The sequence below is a fragment of the Lontra canadensis genome, unplaced genomic scaffold (assembly GCF_010015895.1).
Source record: "Lontra canadensis isolate GAN:19392208 unplaced genomic scaffold, GSC_riverotter_1.0 scaffold41, whole genome shotgun sequence".
NCBI classification, from domain to species: Eukaryota; Metazoa; Chordata; class Mammalia; order Carnivora; family Mustelidae; genus Lontra; species Lontra canadensis.
Window position 1 is genome coordinate 14,792,584 of NW_022631035.1, and position 19,506 is coordinate 14,812,089.

The following is a 19,506-nucleotide window of genomic DNA, read 5'->3' on the forward strand; positions in this document are numbered from 1 at the left end:
GGGCTCAGCTGGGGCATGGGAGAGGTGAAGTTTGGACAAAAGGGGAATTGATAAAGACCCTCGGATGCCATTTTGAACATCTAGATTTAATTGATGGACAAGCAAGTTCTTAGGCAGTTAGACACGAAGGAAATATTCCAGTGAAAGAAATTTTACAATGGTGGGTGGGGGAGAGAGGATGGACAAGGAGGCTCAGTGAGGTTTCTGCTGGAGTCCAGATGAGAGGCTTGGAGTCCTGGGCTGGGTGTGCCTTTGCCACACAGAGCCACAATGCCGGATGGGGGCCTGGCTGGCCACTGTGGCTGGGGAATGGGAAGGCTGCAAGTGTGGCCTCCTAGGGGGGCAGAGTTGTCCTGGCTGCCCCTTATTTGGGGGTGCAGGCTGGCTGTGGAGGAAAAGTGGGGCTGTTTTTCATGGACTCAGAGCAGGATGCTGAGCTCTGAGGGGGGACTTGGGCAGTGGGATACTCATTCATTCACTTTCAAACATTTTCCAAGTCTCCACCATGTTCTATGGCCTTTGCTGGCTAAAGATATTATGCAGGGGCACACTCCTAATGGGTGTCCTGTCCTTACAGAGCTACCAGCTAGTAATGGGGACAAATAAGGACATTACAGCACAGCAAAGTAAAAGCAGTGACAGAAACATCAAATAAGAGTGCTGTGGAGCCTGCAGGCAGAGCAGGGATTTCTTGGGTTTAGCTAGAACTCAGGAAGACTACTTGAAACCTGGGGCAGAGGTAGGATCCATGGAGATCTCAGCCCAGTCCCTCTTGTTCCCTGAACCCTTGACATCTGGATTCAGATCCTTAACCTAGAGAGAGCCAGTCCCATCTTTTCACTACGCTCCCACCAACTCAACCGTAGCCCTACTGCCTGTCTCTGTTACTGGTTATGAGGCTACTTGCCTCAAGACTCCCCTAATCTCTGACAGGCACTGATTTTCACCCTTGGGGCCTCATTCCCAACTCAGTGAGCCTACATGTATTGGATGTGGCATCCCCGTGGTGGGCAGACCCAGGCCGGAAAGAAAGGGCTAGAAGAGGAAGGAGCAGAAGCTCTCTCTCTCTCTCTCTTTTCAAGCTTGTCCCAGACTACTCATTTCCCAAATGCCCTCCTACAGCTCTTTTCATCCCGTTTTCCCCTCCCCCACTGAGCCTGGAAAGGTGCTGTTTGCCCTGTGCTCCGTCCCCAGGGCAACAGGCCAGGCAGCAGGTGTGTGTGTGTTGAACAAGGCCATCTCTGGAGCGGAGTGGCTGGAGATGAGCTTTGTTTAAATATTAAAGAAGTCAATCATTAATCAAGCCTGGCTTGGTGCCCAGCTCCCCACTGTCTCCATTTGGGAGCCGGGACTGGGCTAGGGAGGGCCATGTTGCATCTCACGCAGCTGGCAAACAGCTTTTGGGGCTGGATTATGCAGCCCAACACAGGGTAGGCCAGGGGATCAGCAGAAAAATGTGCGAGGTAGCCCACGGAGCACAGTGCTCATGAACGGGCCCTAGTGATTTGTACAGAATGTCTGGTTCTACTTGACTATGTTTTATAAGAGGATTGAAGCAGTGTCCTGTTTCTAGCCAGAGAGGACCTTCCTTGGGTATGTCCTGGCCCAGCCTCACAGGCTGTGGGAAGAACAGTTTGGGGCATGAATTGGGGTGAGGAATGGGATTGGAATGACATAGTCACTGGGTCGCTAAAACCATGGTTCCTGAGGCCTCCCTAGCGGATGGAGGTTGGTCTGGAAGCCAGAGCATAATGAAATCACACAAATCAGTAGCCTGCGCACATACATGAGTTCCAGACACACAGTTACGAACCCCCATGTACCCAGATCAGCCACAGCTGCACCCAACTGCAGCTGGACACTATGCATGCAAGCGGTCTCCTCCCCAGCCCCTCAGCCCTCTCTGCCTTGGCTGCCCTCCTCTTGCCCTCCAGCCTCACCAGTCGTACTGATGTCTAGTCCCAGCTCCACCATTCAGCTCTCATCCACGGAGGCTTCCTGTAGTGCTGTGTGAAAATCCGAATGATCAGGCAGATTGAGCACAGCGTCAGGACCAGGCAGATGCCCAGCAGGATCCACTGTCTTCTGGCAGCTAGGCGGGGCGCCATGGCTACGCCCAGGAAGTAGGCCTTGGGCTGTTTCTCGGGGGCACCGGAGTCCCGTGAACCAGTGTCCGGGGTGTTGGTGTCCTGGGACAGTGACCTTTTTTCCCGGAAGTACAACCTGCAGGCCAGCAGTAGGGCCAGCAGGAACATGACCAAGCTGAGGGCCAGCAACACCCACTGCCCAAATTTGGCCTGGTCAGGGTCCAGCTCCAGACTCAGAAACGTCACCTTGTCTGTGTCTTTTTCTGTGGAAGACATGGGAGTCTTGTAGAGCTGGCAGAAGGAGGGAAAGAGCCCTGGGGTGCCCCAAGGAAATCAGAGTACCTGACTGCCACTGGCCTCCTCCCTCAGCCTCAGGCACCTACCTTCCAAGCCACACGTGAGGGCACTGCCCTGGAAGGAGGGTGAGAAAGAGGAATAGAAGGGAGAGGAGGAGGAAATGGGCATAGATAGGGCTACATCCCTATGGTGCCCAGTGGTGGCTCTGTGCAAGGGTCAGGAGGAAAGAAGCCCATCCTATGCTCAACCGGGCCTTCTAGCTGAATAGTGTGCAAGAAAGCAACTGAGCCAGTGGCTGGGCTGTGGGCTGCGGTCTTGGCCAAGGCTGCATCAGGTGCAGACTGGGCCATGTAGCAACAGGGTTGTTACTTGTTCAAGCCAGGTCGTAGATAGGATAGGGGTTAAAGCTGGGTTGGGGTGGGGCCTGGCCCAGGGCAGTCTGGGGTAGGGCTTGGGGCTGTACCAGAGCTAGCACTAAGGTCATGATCAAACCTTCAAAGGTACAGCTGAAGTCTGGCCAGCCCAGGATCTCCCCATGGCGCACATTCTCGGTGACCAGCCAGTTTAGCAGGGGCTTGAAGTAGGTCATGAGGGCTCTTACGGACACTTCGGGCTGGCCGGTTATCTTCTGCAGAACTTCTGGCCAGGGCTTGCTGGAGCCTAGCTTTAGGGTGTCTCTGGAAGATCGGATACAGCTGTGAGACTGTGTGGGAGCATTAGCTGGTGCTGCTGGGACCCTTTCGTGTGCCCCCACCCTGGCCTCACGGCTTTGCTAGCCAGGCTCTTCCCACAGTGCTCAGCGCCAGGGATAGAATCACAAGCTCTGAAATAAGACTGACCTGCCTTTGAACTCTGTGGGGCTTCGGGCCAGTGACTTAACCTCTCTGAGTCTCAGAGTCCATATTCACAAAATGGAGATAACAGTACTACCTCCTAGGGTTGGCCCAATGATTCAATCATAGTAGGCAGGCGATAAACGTTAGGGGCTTCTTATTATTATGTGATGAATATTATTCTCCTGGACTCAGAGAGGCATAAAGTCTTGAGACACTGTTTCCCATGAGGTGCTCTATGTCAGTGGGGGAGGGGCCTTTCCGGTTGTAGGGAGTGTTTGGGAGGATTAGGGAGATGGCCAGCGTGGGATGTGCTCTATGCATTGCCTGAGGCGCTGCCTTAATGTCAGAGGTCACCCAGCACACCCGGTGTTTGGTGGCAGGGGGACCAGCCTGAGGCTTGGTGGGGGCACAGTGTTTTGCAGAAGCCAGGGTTCTGGGCTGTTCCCACTAGGGCCCCCTGCAGAGGCAGTGGGGGGCATAGGTTGATCCTTCTTAATTTGTGTTCACGTTCTGACCAGGAGAGAGAGGGGCTCTAGAAGCCCACAAGTCAGGACTGTGGAGTCTAGACTAACGGGACCCACGTTCAAGACTCAGCAGTGCTACTAATGGGCCGTATAACCTCAGGCAATCAACTCAGCTCCTCTTAGCCTCAGTTTCTCCGTCAGGAAAATGGGTCCCATTAATACCCACCTTTCACCGTGGTGCAGACTAAGCCACATCATGGTGGTAGCATGCACACACTTGTATGCATTGCTTCATAAACAGCAGAGAAAGAATGAGAGGGAAACTAAATGTTAGTGGATCCTTGACAGAAACTACCAGGGGAAAATGTAGTTAAGATCTGAGAGAAATGCAGGGAAAAAGTCATCAAGATTAAAAGAAAAACAAAACGAAACCCCACAACTAAATTTAGGTGAGAGGATTTTATCAGATGCGGGTCCTGGGAAAAAGGAAGGACCTGATGAGAGAAAAGTTTTGACCACTGAAAGTCTGCCCACTTAGAAACAGTAGAACAAGAGGTTTGACCCAAGCTCGGCTCACAGCCAGAGTGGCCGGCACCTGAGACTTGCAAAGGTCGTAACTGGAACCCTCAACTCCAAGGTGGCTACAAGGTGTCCCATGGACAAGGTCAGGCCTACCACGGCGGCCAGATGAGCCAAGGGCTTTGGGAACTTGGATCAAATCCACTTCAACTCTCCATTCCCAGCAGAACCAACCCAGAGCAATCACATATAGGAAGATGAGTCAAATTCTAAGATATATTAAAAAAGCAGCCAAGAATCTTGCCCTCCCCCTTCTCCTCTGCAAGCACTCACCCCCCACACCCAACCTATATTCCACTCTGCTCTGTGTCATTTCTCCAAAGCTCAGGACATCCTCCTTTCCCAGAGCCCTCTCCTCTGACCTCTGCCCAGAAGACAGCATTCAAAGTCCTAAACCTGGAACTTGGGGTCTTCCCTGGCATCCAGGGGTCTGGATAGCCACGTGTGAGGATGCGAAAGCAATGACCAGTGTTGACTGGCAGGTGCTTTGGTGCCATGTCAGATGCTGGGAGCCTCATGTGCCCTGAGGGTGGTGGTAGGAGAGGGTGTGGTGGGAATGACTGAGGTCAGATGTCCCACCCATCACGTGGTGAAGGCTCAGAGTTAAACATGAGTTGATGTATAGAAAACAGATGTCGCTATTTCTTGCACTTCTGCTTTTGGGGACTGAGATCCCTTCCTTGTCCCCTGGCGGGACCTCCTCACCCTCTCTGCATGTTCACCAAAGCCCTTTCCTACCGCACCAGCTCCTTTCTTGTAGTGTGGTCATTATCCTGTGGCCCATTGCCCCCTGCTGGACACAGGGCAGGCTGATTGGCATGTGCACAAGTAAATGTTTGCTGAATGAATAAATGATGGGAGGCCAGAGACATGAATGCAGAGAGCAGAGAGGCCCCTTATGTTCCACACGTTCAGAAAAGCTCCAACATGGGCCATCGGCTATCATAAACCCCTGTAGTGTGGAAAGAAGGAAAAGCAAACAGACTAGGTTGACACTCGGCCTGCAAGGTGCAGCCCTTCCTGGGAGCAAAGCCAGGGGAACAGTCCCGCAGCTCCAACCGTCCTAGTGGTTCCTGACAAACCCCATGGTGGAATCAAAATATGCTCATTAAATTTCTGAAGGATACTAAATTATGTGGCTATGTTTATCCTCTGGGAGACAGGAATAAAACTCAAGATGACCTTGACCAATCAGGGAAATGGACCCCCTGAAAAGGGTTGAAAATTGGTGGGGAGAAGACCATGTCAGTGGGTGGGCTCTGCATCTCGGGTGGTGGGAGCACTGACCTTGGAGCCAGCGGACCGAAGTCTAACCTCACCAGACCTGGACCCCTTGATTGGTGGAAGCAACCGTGTGAATGAGAATGCGTTCTGGAGTCAGTTCGGGACTCAAAGCCTGATTTTGCCACTTGCTAGATGAGTGATGGGCAAGCGTATTTTCTCTCTTAGCTTTGTTTCATTATTTATGAAATGTGGCTAATCATATCCACTCTGCAGGTTCCGACCCGCTCACGTGAGACCTCATAGGAGCGCTCCTCAAAGAGCCCAGCCTCTACTAGCAAATGCTCCCCGCCATCGGTTCGGCCCCCCACCACCCTTCAGGTTTGCTTCAGGGCTAAAACCACCTCTGCAGAGGCAGGAATAGAAAGGATGGCTGGATCCCAATTGCAGGAAGAAAAGATTGTGGGTAAGGAGTCAAAGTGGACCACGCGCTGACCAGCGCATCCCAAAGGCTGGTGTGGAAGCAACCGGTGTCAACCTGGGAGCTGCATCCGGGCACCTCCAGGAAGAGGTGGGAAGAGCCGTGTGCACCCAAGGGTGCCTCAATGCTGCCAAGGGTAGGAAAGGATGAAGGGGGTCAGATGGAAGTCTGGATGCCGAGGACAGACTCCAGTGTGATTTCCCATCGGGGACAGTTTGATTTATTGGCGCGCGCGCGTGTGTGTGTGTGTGTGTGTGTGTGCGCGCGCGCGCATGTGCGTGTGGGGAACCATGAGCATAGGTGAGCGAGGGAGTGTGTAGTAGTGAGTGTGTGCAAGCTTGTGTGTGAGAAGGTGCGAGTGTGTGGGTATGAGAATGACTGTGAGAATGACTGTGAATATGAGTGTGTGTGTGTGTGTGTGTGTGTGTATGTGAGTGTGTGAGCAGCAGAGGCCAGAGAGTGCATCTGAGTATGAGGGGCTACACACAAGGAGATGGGCTTTGATTATTGTCGGAGAGACTGCAGTCTGACACAAGGAAGAACTTCCCCTACACTCCAAGGTCCATGAGGCCTGGTCGGGGTACCCAGGGTGGCCTGGTGAGGACAGGGGGCCAGGGGCTAAGTGTCCAGGCAGGGGCAGGGGGAGCTGAGAACAAATGAGGGAAGAGAGCACTCACTCCAGGAGCTTCCCAGCCATCTTGGAGTTAGAGATGTCACAGCGGTGCAGGGGACCCACGTGACCCGAGGCCTTGCACAGCGCTTCATGGAACTGGAACTGGAGCACGAGGCTGAGGAAGTACCTGGGTAGAGGAACGGGAGGGCAGGCTGGGGAGCTTGTGGCAGGGGTGGGAAGCCCAGAGCCATTTGGAGGCTGGCCGCTCTGATGGGCAGGGGCCCGAGGGCTCTGCCAGGGCCAGTCTTTCTGGGTAGAGGCTCCTTCGGCAAGGTCCCACCTCAGCCAGGGGCTCTCCTCCTTAGCCTTCTGAACCAGCCCTTGCCTCCTTCTTCCCTGCCCTCCTCTTGGGGACAGTAGAAATGGTTTAGAACCTTCCCAACAGCTCTGCCCTCCGTGCAGGATCCGACCTAAAAGCCCAAATTATCCCAGGGTGGGCTGTGCAACCCAACAGATAGATGGGTATGTGGGGGGGGGGACATTGGGATCCAGGGCCTTCCTGGGAATCCTCAGCCCAGTTCCCAAGCCCGGCCCCAACCCCCAACTACCGGAGCTGCCTCTGCTGGCAGGCCCAGACCGTTACCGTATGTAGGGCATGCTGGCAGAGATGTGGAACTTGGCACCAGGATCAAAGTCATCCTCTGTCCGAGGGATGGGGGGGCACAGGCCCTGGTATTTCAACCTGCCAGGGAGAACAGGGGGCCGGTACCACCCAGCTGGGTTCTCAGAACCTCTTCCTTTAGAAGTATTTGCACAGCTACCAAAAGTGGACTTGGCTGACGCAGGACATTTCATGCATTTTTATCGATTAAATAAATGAGTTGAAAACACAGGGGATTGGGAATCAGCGTCAAATGGTAATAGTGGTTAACACTGACTTCCTCTGAGGAGGAACCGTGCTAAGCTCTTCACACAGACTCACTCGACACTATCATGGTTCTGGGGACTTGGGAGGGAATGGGCTTCGCAAGGTCTTGCTTATAATCCTGATGATGAAGACGATTAGAGACCAATCAACAAGGTCGTCTCATCTGGCAAGAACAGCCATGAAGAAAACGGAACAGCATCTCTGTGGCATAGAGCTGTTATCATTCCCAGTTTACAGATGAGGAGACCAAAGTGTAGAAGTCAAGGAACTGGTGGGAGGTCACAGAAGTAGTCACTGGCAGATCCCATTAACCCTCTGGGCTGTGTGACTGTGGGAAAGTTACTGTCACTGAGCCTTGTTGCAAAATGTTGTCGAAGATGGGGGTAAAATGATCCATCCCTGGGATGAGACAAAGTCTATGCAAAGTTCTCATTGTTTATTGGCTCACTGGTTGCCTCTGAGGCATGCTCTGCGGTCGACAGACAGTGGGATGGTATCTCTCCCGGTTGACAGAGCCTTCCTTGTTCAGGCCCAGGAACTTGCCACCTCTCTCCCTGTGCCCCTGGATTCCCCCGTTGGTGGTGGTAGGTGCAGCTGACCCAGGAAGGGAAAGGGCCCCTGTGGGTAAGCCCAGATGGCTAGTGGGGTTTGCCCTTGGAGGAGTACAAGGTCAAGACTCTGCCAACCTCACTAGTGAGCCTGGGGCCTGAATTCGGCGGGGGGCGAGGGGGAGGGCTAGGAGGGAGAGTGGACAAAGAGAGGAGCACCCAGCTTTGCCACCCTGGGGTGCCGTGGGACCATGGGCTGCTCACACATTCTGCTCCTGCAAATGACCCTGGGACGTTGCACAGGATCAAAGAAACAGAAGGGCCTCCTGCAGAGCTGGCAGCCCCTTCATGGTCACCCCAAACCACGCTGTGCCTGGCAGACTTGAGCAGGTCATACTGAGGCCTGGTGGAGATGGGGTGCCCTGGCCATTCATTATCCCATCAAACAGCCAGTGGTTGGTGAGGAGACGTACCGTGGATGCCCCTTGCTCAAGCGGGGTGCTGCCTGACTGCTAGCGGGCTCTTTCAGCAGCCAGTTCTGACCTCGGACATGTCTAAGGATGCTAAACCAGAGGCAGGTGTGTGTGTGTGCGTGTGCAGTGGCTGGGTTGGGGCCTGCGCGGAAGATCATAGAGAGGACACGGCATGGGCAGTGTCCATGAGGCTGACCCGGAAGCCCGGCCCACCAGGGGCAGAGGGGGCAGAGAGCCCAGGGCGGCCATCCTCTCCCCACCTGAGGTTCCACCACTCCTGGTTGTAGACGTCCTTGCGGATGGTGCCATCAAAGACCTTCCAGCGAAACAGGTCCATCAGGTAGGCGAAAGGGATTAAAGCGATCTTCTCTAGAGCAATGCCCATCAGGAAATTGACCTCCTCCTCTGGGGAAGAGGGTGCAGTCAGGAGGTGGCTCCTGGCTCACCTTCCCTTCAGCTTTTCCCAGAGAGCCCAGGGGGCAGCCTCAGGCTCGGCGGCCCTGCTACGGTTCTCTTGGTCCCCATCACCTGAGTCCTGGTGCTGGTGGCTGAGCAGGCCTCTGTTGAGCAGGTGCTTGTGGGAGGAGGCCGAGAGGGTGATCATGGACCCCACGGCCTCTTCAAAGGCTGGGTTGGCGCCTGCGCGGAAGATCATAGAGAGGTTCTTGTACTGCAGGAAGTACTGGATATGGCCCATCTGGTGGAAGATGGAGAGCAGGTCTTCTATGGTCACCTCGGTGCACTTCTTTATCCTAGGGTTAAAGGGCAGGGGTCAAGGAGCACGGGGAGGTCCTGGGACAAGGGGAGATCTCTGGATTCAGACTCCACAGAGGGACTGGGGCGGTCAGGCTGGAGACCATCAGGGCCTTGGGCACTGTCGCTTCTCACTCTGGGTACCCCTCACCCACGTTACCAGCTCACATCCTCCTCTGCCTCCGGGCTCCAGCCCTGCTCACACACCTCCTGACGTACCTCCTCAGACCAGTGGACGAAGGAGGAGCCGGTGGAGGGGAAGAAGGGTGAGAGAGGGGTGGGAGGGTGGTGCTGGCGCAGGGTGAGACCTGAAGTCCTTGCCGTTGTAAAAGTCCCAGGCGGAGGCGTGGCACTCCACCTCCCGTCCGTCAGCTGGCCTTTCCATCATGGATTTTTTCCAGAAGCTGGGAGGGGTGGAAAGCAGCCCCAGGGAGGTGAAGAACTTATCCGCCTCTTCGAACATTTTGGAGGGCTTCCAGTGCTGTGGGGAAGAGGGGCTGCGTGGGGCCCTGCCCGGGGAGCAGGGGGGGATACGGGGGATGGGGAGGGTGGGGCAGCACCAGCAGGGGCAGAGGGAGGCCCAGTACTAACCTGGCTTTTCATGTTCTTTGTGATATCCTCGGGGGGGCTTCTTCGGGAAGGGTAGGACCAGGTCTAAGATGTTGACCCAGGACTGAGCCCACATGTTCCCTGGAAGGGGCGTGCAGGGGCTCAGAGGAGTCCGGGGAATGCCCCTCCCTTTGCTGGGGGCCAGCCTGGAGGCCCGCTCTGCCCACCCCACTCTGCTACCAGCAAGGGCTTTACCCAGCAGGTGAGCGGGGATGGGCCCCCTCGGGTCGATAAGCTCGGGCCCGTAGTAGCGGTGCAGGGCCCGGCGCACATAGGCGTGCAGGTTCAAGTACAGCGGCTGCAGCTCCTCGTAGAGCTGCTCCAGGTCCTGCTCCAGCGTGTCGGACTCATACTTGGACCGCCACAAGGCCCCCATGTCTTTGTAACCTAGGACAGGAGACGGGGAGCTCAGATGCACTCACCACCCACCCTTCCTGCAGCGCCGGCCTGGCAGGCAGGAGACCCCGGGCACTTTCTGGGGAAGCCGTTTGACCTCCCTGTTCCTCAGGCTCTTCCTCTGCCAAATGGGAAATGTGCTTCCCAAGGTCAAGTTCAGACTGGATGAGATCAGGGGTGGAAAAGCGCTTGGCAAAGTACACACTCCGTGCTCCTACCGTGCCTGGTTGGATAGGACCCAGTGAGGCCCTGGTCCTCACGCCCACCTCGAACCCCACCTGTCCAAGCCCTAAGACCACCTGGTTCCTCTCAGATCCTCCCATTGTGGGGCCTGAGAGGCTCTTCCACTTCTTGCTTGCCTTCTTTCAGGCCTTGGGGAAGTGTCCTGAGGCCTTCCCTTCCCCTTCTCTCTGGGCACTTGTCCAGAGATGTGCATTTGCGCGAATCTTGTCTGTCCCCCGATCGTAGGCCCTGCCTAGGATGGGCATCGTCTGTCTTTTCACCCACAAATCTGTAGAATCTCTCCAGGGCCTGGCACACAGTAGGTGCTCAAGCAACATCTTGTAGACCAATGGTGGTAAATGAAACCCCTTTGCTTCCCCCAGCTGCAGGGCTCAGGGTCCCCATCTCCAGGTCCCACTATTGCCCTTATCCCCTGCAGAATCTGCTTTGCCCTTCCCACCGAGGCCTGTGCCCTGTGCCATCTGCGCAGACTGGGCTGGCCCGGGTGGGGGGATGGGGGCCTCACCGTTGAGCTTTGCAGCCTTGTTGCTGAGCTGCACGTAGCGGTCAAAGGTCATGCGGAGCTGACGACCCACAGCATCCCGCCAGCCCTGCCAGGCCCACAGCAGCTCCTTCTGGTCCCGGGAGGTGGCCATGACTTCTTGGAGGTCTATGCCAGGGGAAAAAGGAGCCAAGGTGGGACCTGCCCACTCCTGCCTGCCTCCTGCCCTCTCCTGCCTCAGGCAGACCACCCCTCCCCCCACCACACCCTCCAACAAGTGAGTGCAGCTGGGGCATGGAGGGTGGGGGCTAGGCTTGTGGAAGGGGACCATGCTGGAGACTCTGGGGTTAGACTGGGATGAGGCTTGGGGGCTCACCAGGCTCCAGGGGCAGGCAGGGTCCCTCATTCAGGCACACCTGGGCCATGCTGTATGTCGTCTCCATGTAGGCCAGAAGCTGGTTGTACTGGGGTGGGGCAGGTGTCACCTAGAGCAGGCCTGCACCCGTGGGCCCACCCCCAGCACTAGCCCCACCAGCTGGGAGGGGCAGGCCTGTCTGAGGCATCTTCCCGCCAGCCTCAGTTTCTTTCCTCCCACCCTCCACCACCCAGGAAGCTCTAGCCCTGCCCATCCCCCTCCCCCTCCTGCCCAGGCAGTCTGGCTTCCCTCCCGGCCAGCCCACCCACCCCTGGGGTGGGGAGCATGTGCCTGGAGACCTGGGGGCTCCGTCCATCACCTCCCGGAGCTCGTCCTGGGGCAGGGCCGCCTTGTCTATGGTCTGCAGCTTACTCAGCATGCGCTTCACAGCCGGGTCCTGGAACCTGGAGGTCTTAAACAGGCGGGCCCGGGTGCCAAAGTACAGCATGTGCCGGGACCTCTCTGAGTCCTTGTGCAGCTGGAATGAGGGTCACCATATTTACCATGGGAAGTTGGGGGAGGGAGGAAGGGCCCCACATTGAACTCCAGGGTCACAGTCCTCCCAACCTCTTCCCAAAGCCTACTTTAAGGGGTCACAATCCCTGGAAATTTGCTAAGAGGGAGAAGGGGAGGAGCCTGGGTCCTTAAAAGCAAGGAGGTGATATTTATAAGGGGAAAGAAACCAGAGATTCTGGCCCAGGGAGCTTCTCGGGCCAGCAAGAGGCCCAGAGCTTGCAGCCCGCTTTGACATGTACTTTGGGGATTCCCTCCTTCCTCTAGCTCTGGACAGGGGGCAGAAGGTATGATTCCCCCAATCCCCCCAGATCCCTGAGAAGAGCAAGGGGAGAAGGGGCTGGAGTTGAGGTGGTACCACACCATCTCCTCCCGATTTTTCTTGGTGATGTTGGTAACATAGTTCCACGTGGCCTCCATGAACTGGTTCCACACAACCTGGGCGGTATGTTCATAAAACTGCAGGAACGCCTTTGCCACGGTCTCATTGTAGAACTTGTCTGCGGAGAAGGAGGTGGGCATCATGATGTCCTGGGAGGGGCCTGCCCCTGACTGGTCCCCTTGTCTGGTCCCCGGTTCCTTCAGGTCCCAGCCCCACCTAAGCTCTGATCATCCTCTGTCCTGAGCCAAGGCAAGAGCTGCCCATAACAGAAGAGCACAAATAGGGAAGGTCCATGGCAAGTCCATCTTGTGCCCATGGCCAAGAGAACAGCAGAGCTGGGTGAGGCTGTGGGCCAATCGCAGTCCAGCTCCATATTGTGACATCAGGAGCTGAAGGGTTAGCCATGGAATGTCAGAACTGGAAAACCTCCACCCACCTTCTGGTCCAACTGTTCCCATTTTACAGGTGAGGAGACTGAGGTCAAGCCACGTGACCTGGTTCACACAGCTAGTGAGTGGCAGAGCCAAGAAGAGAACCAGGGCTCTTGATTTTTAGGCTAAAGCTTATTTTGGTCCACTTGGTCACTTTTCCTTGGCATTGGAACCACCCTTGCACCTTGGCCGGGGATTGGGGAGACCCCTGCCCTCCGCAGGCTGGCATTACCTCTGAGAAGGTGGATAGAAGGATGAGTGGGTGAGTGAATGGATAGAAGTCAGGAAGTGATGCCTCCGGGTCTCTGGAATCTGGAAGTCCAGTTGTCTCTCCCTGTTCTTTTGACCTAACCTCTTATGCTCTCATTTTTGGTCTCCTTCTCTCTTATGGGATGTGTGATCATCCCTCAGGCGACGAAGGACCCTTCCTCCCTTCCCCTTGTCCTTAAATCTGTTTCCCCAGGGATAGCTTCATGCTAGGAGTTTGCAGTCAGGAGGAAGCACAGAGAGTAGAGGGCTGTGAGGGCTCTGGGGAATGAGCGGTTGGCACCTTCCACTCAAGATGCATGTCCCTGAGTACCTGAGCCTGCTTGGAACACCAGCTGGCAAGACCCCAGCTCTCTGCTGGCCTGGTGACTCCCCACTAGCCTGACACACTTAGCGTGCGGGAGGTGAGCCCATCTATCTCCCTTCGGGATTTTTTGCTCAGATTTGCTTTCCTCCACACTCACATGCCTTCGACCCTATGTTCCTTTCACTCCCCCTTTTCAGTCCAGGTGTACCCACAATTTCCCAGGTGCTTCACCTCTTCTCCTGAGCCGACATCCCCCAGAAAAACGGACCAAATAACCCTCCAAATATGATGCTATGATCAAAATTATTTAAAACACCAGGAAAGAAAAAAATCAGTGACACTTTTGGGTAAGCTGGCTGACCAAGTTCTGCTTCAAGCATATACACGTGCTTGATAAAATGCAGAATTTTGTTGTCGTTAACGATAGTCATCATGCTGTACCTTACGTTTCCCGGGACTTATTTATATTATCACCAGCAGCTGATGCCTTTTGCCCACCTTCCCCCGTTTTGCCGACCCTCCCACCCCCACTTCTGGCAACCACGAATCTGTTCTCTGTGTCTGTGGGCTCAGTTTTTTACCACCTTTTCATTATCCATTCACCTGTCATTAGACACGTAGGTTGTTTCCGTGTCTTGGTTATTGTAAGTTGTGTTGCGATGAACACAGGAGTGCAGATAACTTTTCAAGACAGCGATTTCATTTTCTTCGTATAAATACCCAGAAGTGAAATTGCTGGGTCATATAGTGTTCTATTTTTGACTTTTTGAGGAAGCGCTATACCGTTGTCTATAGTGGCTGCCAATTCACATTCCCACCAAGAGCGCACAAGAGTTCCCTTTTCTCCCCATCCTTGCCCGCACCTGTTTGATAACAGCCTTCTGATAACAGCCCTTTTTTGATAACAGCCCTTCTACCAGGCATGAGGTGCTATCTAATTGTGATTCTGATCTGCATCTCCCTGATGTTTAGTGATGTTGGCCACCATTTCTTGCACCTGTTGACCATCTGTATGTCGTCTTTGGAAAAATGTCTATCCAGTTCCTCTGCTCATTTTTTAATTGGTTTGTTTTGAGTTGTAAGAGTTCTTTATATATTTCAGCTATTAATCCCTTATCAGATACGTAATTTGCAAGTATTTGCTCCCGCTCTGTAGGTTGCCTTTTCATTTTGCTGATGATTGACTTTGTTGTGTAAGAGCTTTTTAGTCTGATGTCATCCCACCTGTTGATTTTTACTTTTGTTATCTTTGTTTTTGGTGTCAAATCCAAAAAAAAAATCCTTGGCAAGACCAATGTCTAGGAGCTCACCACCTATGTTTTCATAGGAGTTCTATGCCTTCTGGCCTCATGCTTGTTTCTTTAATCCATTTTCAGTTGACTTTTTCGCATGATGTAAGATAGGGCCCCAGTTTCATTCTTTTGCATGTGGCTGTCCAGCTTTCCCAACACCATTTATTGAAGAAACTATCCTTTCCCCATTGCATATTCCTGGCTGTTTTGTCATAAATATGTTGACCATATATGAGTGGGTTTATTTGGGGGCTCTCTATTCTGTTCCATTGATCTATATGTCTGTTTTTATGCTGGTTCCATACTGTTTTGAATACGATGACTTTGTACATAGTTTGAAGATAGGAAGTGTGATGCCTCCAGTTTTATTCTTCTTTCTCAAGATTGCTTTGGCTATTTGGGCTTAAAAATAGTGTTGTTTTTTTTTAAGATTTTATTCATTTATTTGAGAGAGAGCGTGCGAGCACAGAGGGAGAATGAGATGGAGAGGTAGACTCCCCAATGAGCAGAGAGCCCCATGTGGGTCTCAGTCCCAAGACCCTGAGTTCACAACCTGAGCTGAGGGCAGAAGCCTAACTGACTGAGCCACCCAGGTGCCCCCAACATAGTGCTTTTTAAAATGCAAATTACAGAGCTGAGATGGGAAGCAAGAAAGGGAACCGTCCAGATGCTGGGGAGACAAAGAGGGTTCATGCCACAGTGAGTGGGGGCCGAATGGGAAATCTGAGTACGTCCATGTTCAAAGTGCTGCAGCATGGCGACCTGCAGGGGGAGAACTGATCCTCCGTTGAGCTGAGAGCTGGCAGATGGCTTCCTTTCTAAGGGGGTCCTACAAGAAGCAACCATGAACCTGACCCTGGGGACATCTTTACAACACATGCACATATGTGCATGTGACCCTGAAGAATGTTCCCACTGAAACTGGCTCATAGGTCAAGACGACCAAGAGAAAGGACAGTGCCATGAGGGTCATTGGTGCTCACCAGTCTCCTCTGAGTACTTTTCCAGGTGCTAGGGATTCTTTGAGAGCTTTTAGTATAGGCATCCTCGTAAAAAACATATGAGGTATGTACTGTGATCAACACTTCACTTTACAGATGAGGAAATGGAGGCACAGAGAGGTTGAGGAACTTGCTCACAGTCACACAGCTGGCAAAAAGTGGAGGTGGGACTCAAATCCCCATGCTCTGGCTCCAGAGCCTTTGCTAAATGACAGACACACCTGGGGAAGGACGGGTTTTGGAGCAATCTGGAAAGGACTTAAAATACAGATCTTTACACCATATGGAAAAAGTAAATGAAACTGGATTAAAGACCTAAACATAAGAGCTAAGATCATGAAACTCTTTCAAGAAATTACCCGGGAAAGGCTTCTTGACATTCGATTTGTCAGTGCTGTCTTGGCTAGGACACCAAAAACACAGACAACAATGACAATGAAAACCAAACTGGACTTCATCAATTTAAAAAACCTTTGCACATCAAAGGATGTTAACAACAGAGCACAAAGACAACCCACAGAAAGGGAGAAAGTGTTCATAAATCATACATCTGGTAAGTGATTCAGATCTGGAATATATAAAGAACTCCCAAACTGGACAATTAAAAAAAAACAACTCAATTCAGTGGGGGGGGGGGCAAAGGACTTGAATAGACATCTCTCTAAAGAGGAGGTATAAACAGATAATAAGCACTTGAAAAGATACTATTATTAATTATTAGGGAAATACAAATCAAAACCAGGAGATACTGCTAGGATGATTATTTCCAAACCACCCAGAAAACCTCATCTGTTGGCCAACACATGGAAAAACTGGAAGCCTTGCGCATTGCCGCTGGGAATATAAAATAGTGCAGCCACCGTGAAAAGTAGTGTGGTGGCTCCTTAAAAAATTATCGGATTACCATATGATCAAGCAATCCCAATATGGGGCCCACATTCAAAAGAATTGGAAGCAGGGACTTGAAAAACATGGTAGTGATGGTTGCAGGACAGTATGAATGTCCTCAGTGCCCCTGAACTCGCGCTTAAAGACAGAATGGTATAGTGTATGGTACGTACATTTTACCATGACTTAAAAAAAATACAGATCTTAAAGTGATAGAATCCATGAATATAATGAAGATAATGAAGATAACCCATGAAGATAAAAGAATCCATAGAATCCATGAAGCAAGAATGGGCTTTTGTGAACACCCAGGAGATTTGAAGGAGAGATGCGAAAATGAAAAAGTTATGACATCGGAACCACGTAAATCCCTTCGGGCAGGAGAAGCCACAGATCGAAATGCAGAACCGGAGCCTTCGAAGACATGACTGGGGAATCCCCGGGAACGCAGGACAGAGAAAGAGATGAGAACTACGAGCAAGGATTTGGGAGACACAGAGGGCAAAAGAGAAAGCTCTGAGCAGCATCTGGTAGGAGTCCCCGGAGAGGAGCCTGGATAGGAGGGGAAGAGTGACATTCAAAGAGATGATGCCCTCGTTTCCAGAACTGAAGGAAGCGGAGTCCCCAAGTGAACAAGCTCATTGCACTCTAGGGAAGTCAATGGCGCAGAAACCACAGAAAGTTCCTGGAAGGCACCGGAGGGAAATGTGGGCACTCAGCTGTCTCCAGCAAGCTGCTCTGGACCTTTCCCTCCACCTGTCTAGTGAGGGGCTGATCTCTGCTTGACTTTCCTGCTCTCACAGCCCGTGACTGGGGGAGGTGATGTATTCATTATCAAGAGAGGGAACTCTATACAGAAAGTTGCATATTATCTCACCTAATCTTCGCAGCAACCATAGGAGGATTTGCAAGAACCGTTTCATAGGCTCAGAAAATAGAATTCTCCAGGTTACAGAGGTGGTAATTACAGAGGCAGGATTTGACTTGGACATAATCCAAAGCCACCGGATTCACTTATATTAGAGCCAACGTGGGACAAGAGGGGGTTTGAGAGATCAGAGAAACTGTCCAGCAACTATGCTCATCTTTGGCCCTCATAGGTAAGAGCTGGTCACGGAGGAGTGATCAGCCATCAGACATTAGCGGGTGCAACACAGAGAAGGGCTCAGACTTCAGGGCCACTGGTAGAAAATGCCAGAATGACCTCTCTTTCTGCTGTCACCCCCTACCCTTCCTCTGCCTTCTTCCAGGTAGACCCAAGGAGGCAGCAACAGGAATCTAAGCAATTTTAGTATTTCTAAAGGTGCAGGGGATAAAGCTGGTCAGGCTGACCCCAATGTTAAGTTTCTTTGTCCTCAGTCTGTGGCTCAGAACTCCGGGTGTTGAGTGCTGGTGCCCTCAGGCTGTTCTACTAGCTGCCACAGGCAGAGGAACCCCCGCTTTCACAAAGATAGGAAACTGGGTGTTGTGACAATGATCTTTGTCTGGCAGAGGGGCAGCTTTTGAAACACCAGGCTGGGGAGGAGAGTAATTAAAAAGTCATTGGTGGTAGAAGGCTTGGAACTATTTAGAGGGATGTGTTTATAAATTCCATTGTCCTAAGTAATCATAAACTTCTACCCTCTTGCATATCCAAAATACCTCAAATCCACATCCTGCTCCGGGGAACAGGCCCCTAGGACCTAGTCTGTGCACAACACACACACACACACACACACACACACACATACAGCAGCTGGAGATTGGGGGTAAAAAAAAAAAAACCTGTGGACTAAAGGATATGGGGGGCAGTTATTGGGGGCTTGGCCTGGCTGGGGTCAAGGCATCCCCAAAGCTGGGAAAGGTTCTGGGCCCAGCGTCCTGAGGGAGGGAACCAGGCTTACAATGGGAGCCTCTGGCCCTGGAAAACTGCCAACTTCCCTTTGGCCAGGTTCTAGACTTGGCATTTAAATATCTGAAAAACAGATTGTATGTTAACTGGGAAAAGGATACACAACCGTCACATACGATGATCTCATTTAAAATATATGCTGAGATAAACAGTGGACAATCAACTGTCAACACTGCTTGTCTCTTGGTGTTCATATAAAGGGCTTTAATCTTTAGTTTTCTCTATTTTCCGAATTTTCTATGATAAAGTTATTAAAGTGTCCCTCAGAATTCTGCTCCCTCAAGCCCACCTTGGCTTCCTGAGGGAAGGCTCAGGGTGAGAGTGTGAGCTCAGGGGAGGGCAGGGGCGGCCTCCGGCAGTGAATCCCTACTTCAGCACTAGCTCCTGCCAAGCTCCACCATTTAGGGCCCCTCTCCAGCTGAGGAGAAGGGATCTGGCCCGGAACCCCACAGACGATACTCAGGGAGCTTCGTCTAGTCACACAAGCAGACGTGGAGCTGGTGCAGGCAGGAGCCTGAGGAGACCAAGGGGAACAGTGCTGTGCCCTCAGTCAGTCAGACACATGCAAGGCTTCCCCCCGCAGGGAACCAGAGGACAGCCGGGAGCCCTCCATCTTAAAGACCTGCCATTTTAAGGGAACAGTTGGGGCAGGGCTCCCAGGGCAAGTGGAAAGGCAAGGCCGGAAGCCCAGAAGGTCTGCTCCCCCTTTGCTTCCCAGAGTCCCCTTGGGTTGGTGCCGAGGCTGGCAGGGGCCGCCGGCCGTGCAGGACATTGGCCGACTGCCTGGGCTAGAGGTGGGTGCTGGGGCCAGAGCTCCAGGGCATTTTCCCAGGCTCTTCTTGGAAGAGGATGAAGACGCCCAGCGAAGTGACCCACTTGACTGCCAGGAGGCGGGAGAGCGTCCCTGTGCCTGTCCCTGGCTTCCCCATGAGGGACACGGACTCAGATGGGGGAGGCAGGTCCTTTAATTGTATTCAGAGAGGGACGAGGACGGGGCTCCATGTTAGGCGGACTGCTGCCCTGGGACCTGGGGGCAGGGGCCGCGGGGGCTCGTGGTCCGGAGGGCGGGCTGTCAGCACGGGGTTCGAGGCACGGTGAGGGGGGACCGGG

At 53.1% G+C, this 19,506-nt stretch overlaps 1 protein-coding gene across 1 annotated transcript; it reads right to left on the minus strand.

Moving 5' to 3' along the window:
- Nucleotides 1-70: 70 nt before the first annotated feature.
- Nucleotides 71-12,692, minus strand: LOC116875413 (angiotensin-converting enzyme-like protein Ace3). Its single transcript, XM_032870880.1, is given in 16 exon segments — nt 71-385; nt 1,941-2,350; nt 2,877-3,061; nt 6,643-6,765; nt 7,222-7,320; nt 8,788-8,932; nt 9,056-9,279; nt 9,589-9,761; nt 9,872-9,907; nt 9,909-9,970; nt 10,085-10,276; nt 11,034-11,177; nt 11,386-11,473; nt 11,744-11,902; nt 12,301-12,437; nt 12,536-12,692. Coding segments are annotated over 15 exon segments (2,319 nt in total). The 3' UTR covers nt 71-385; nt 1,941-1,955.
- Nucleotides 12,693-19,506: the final 6,814 nt, after the last annotated feature.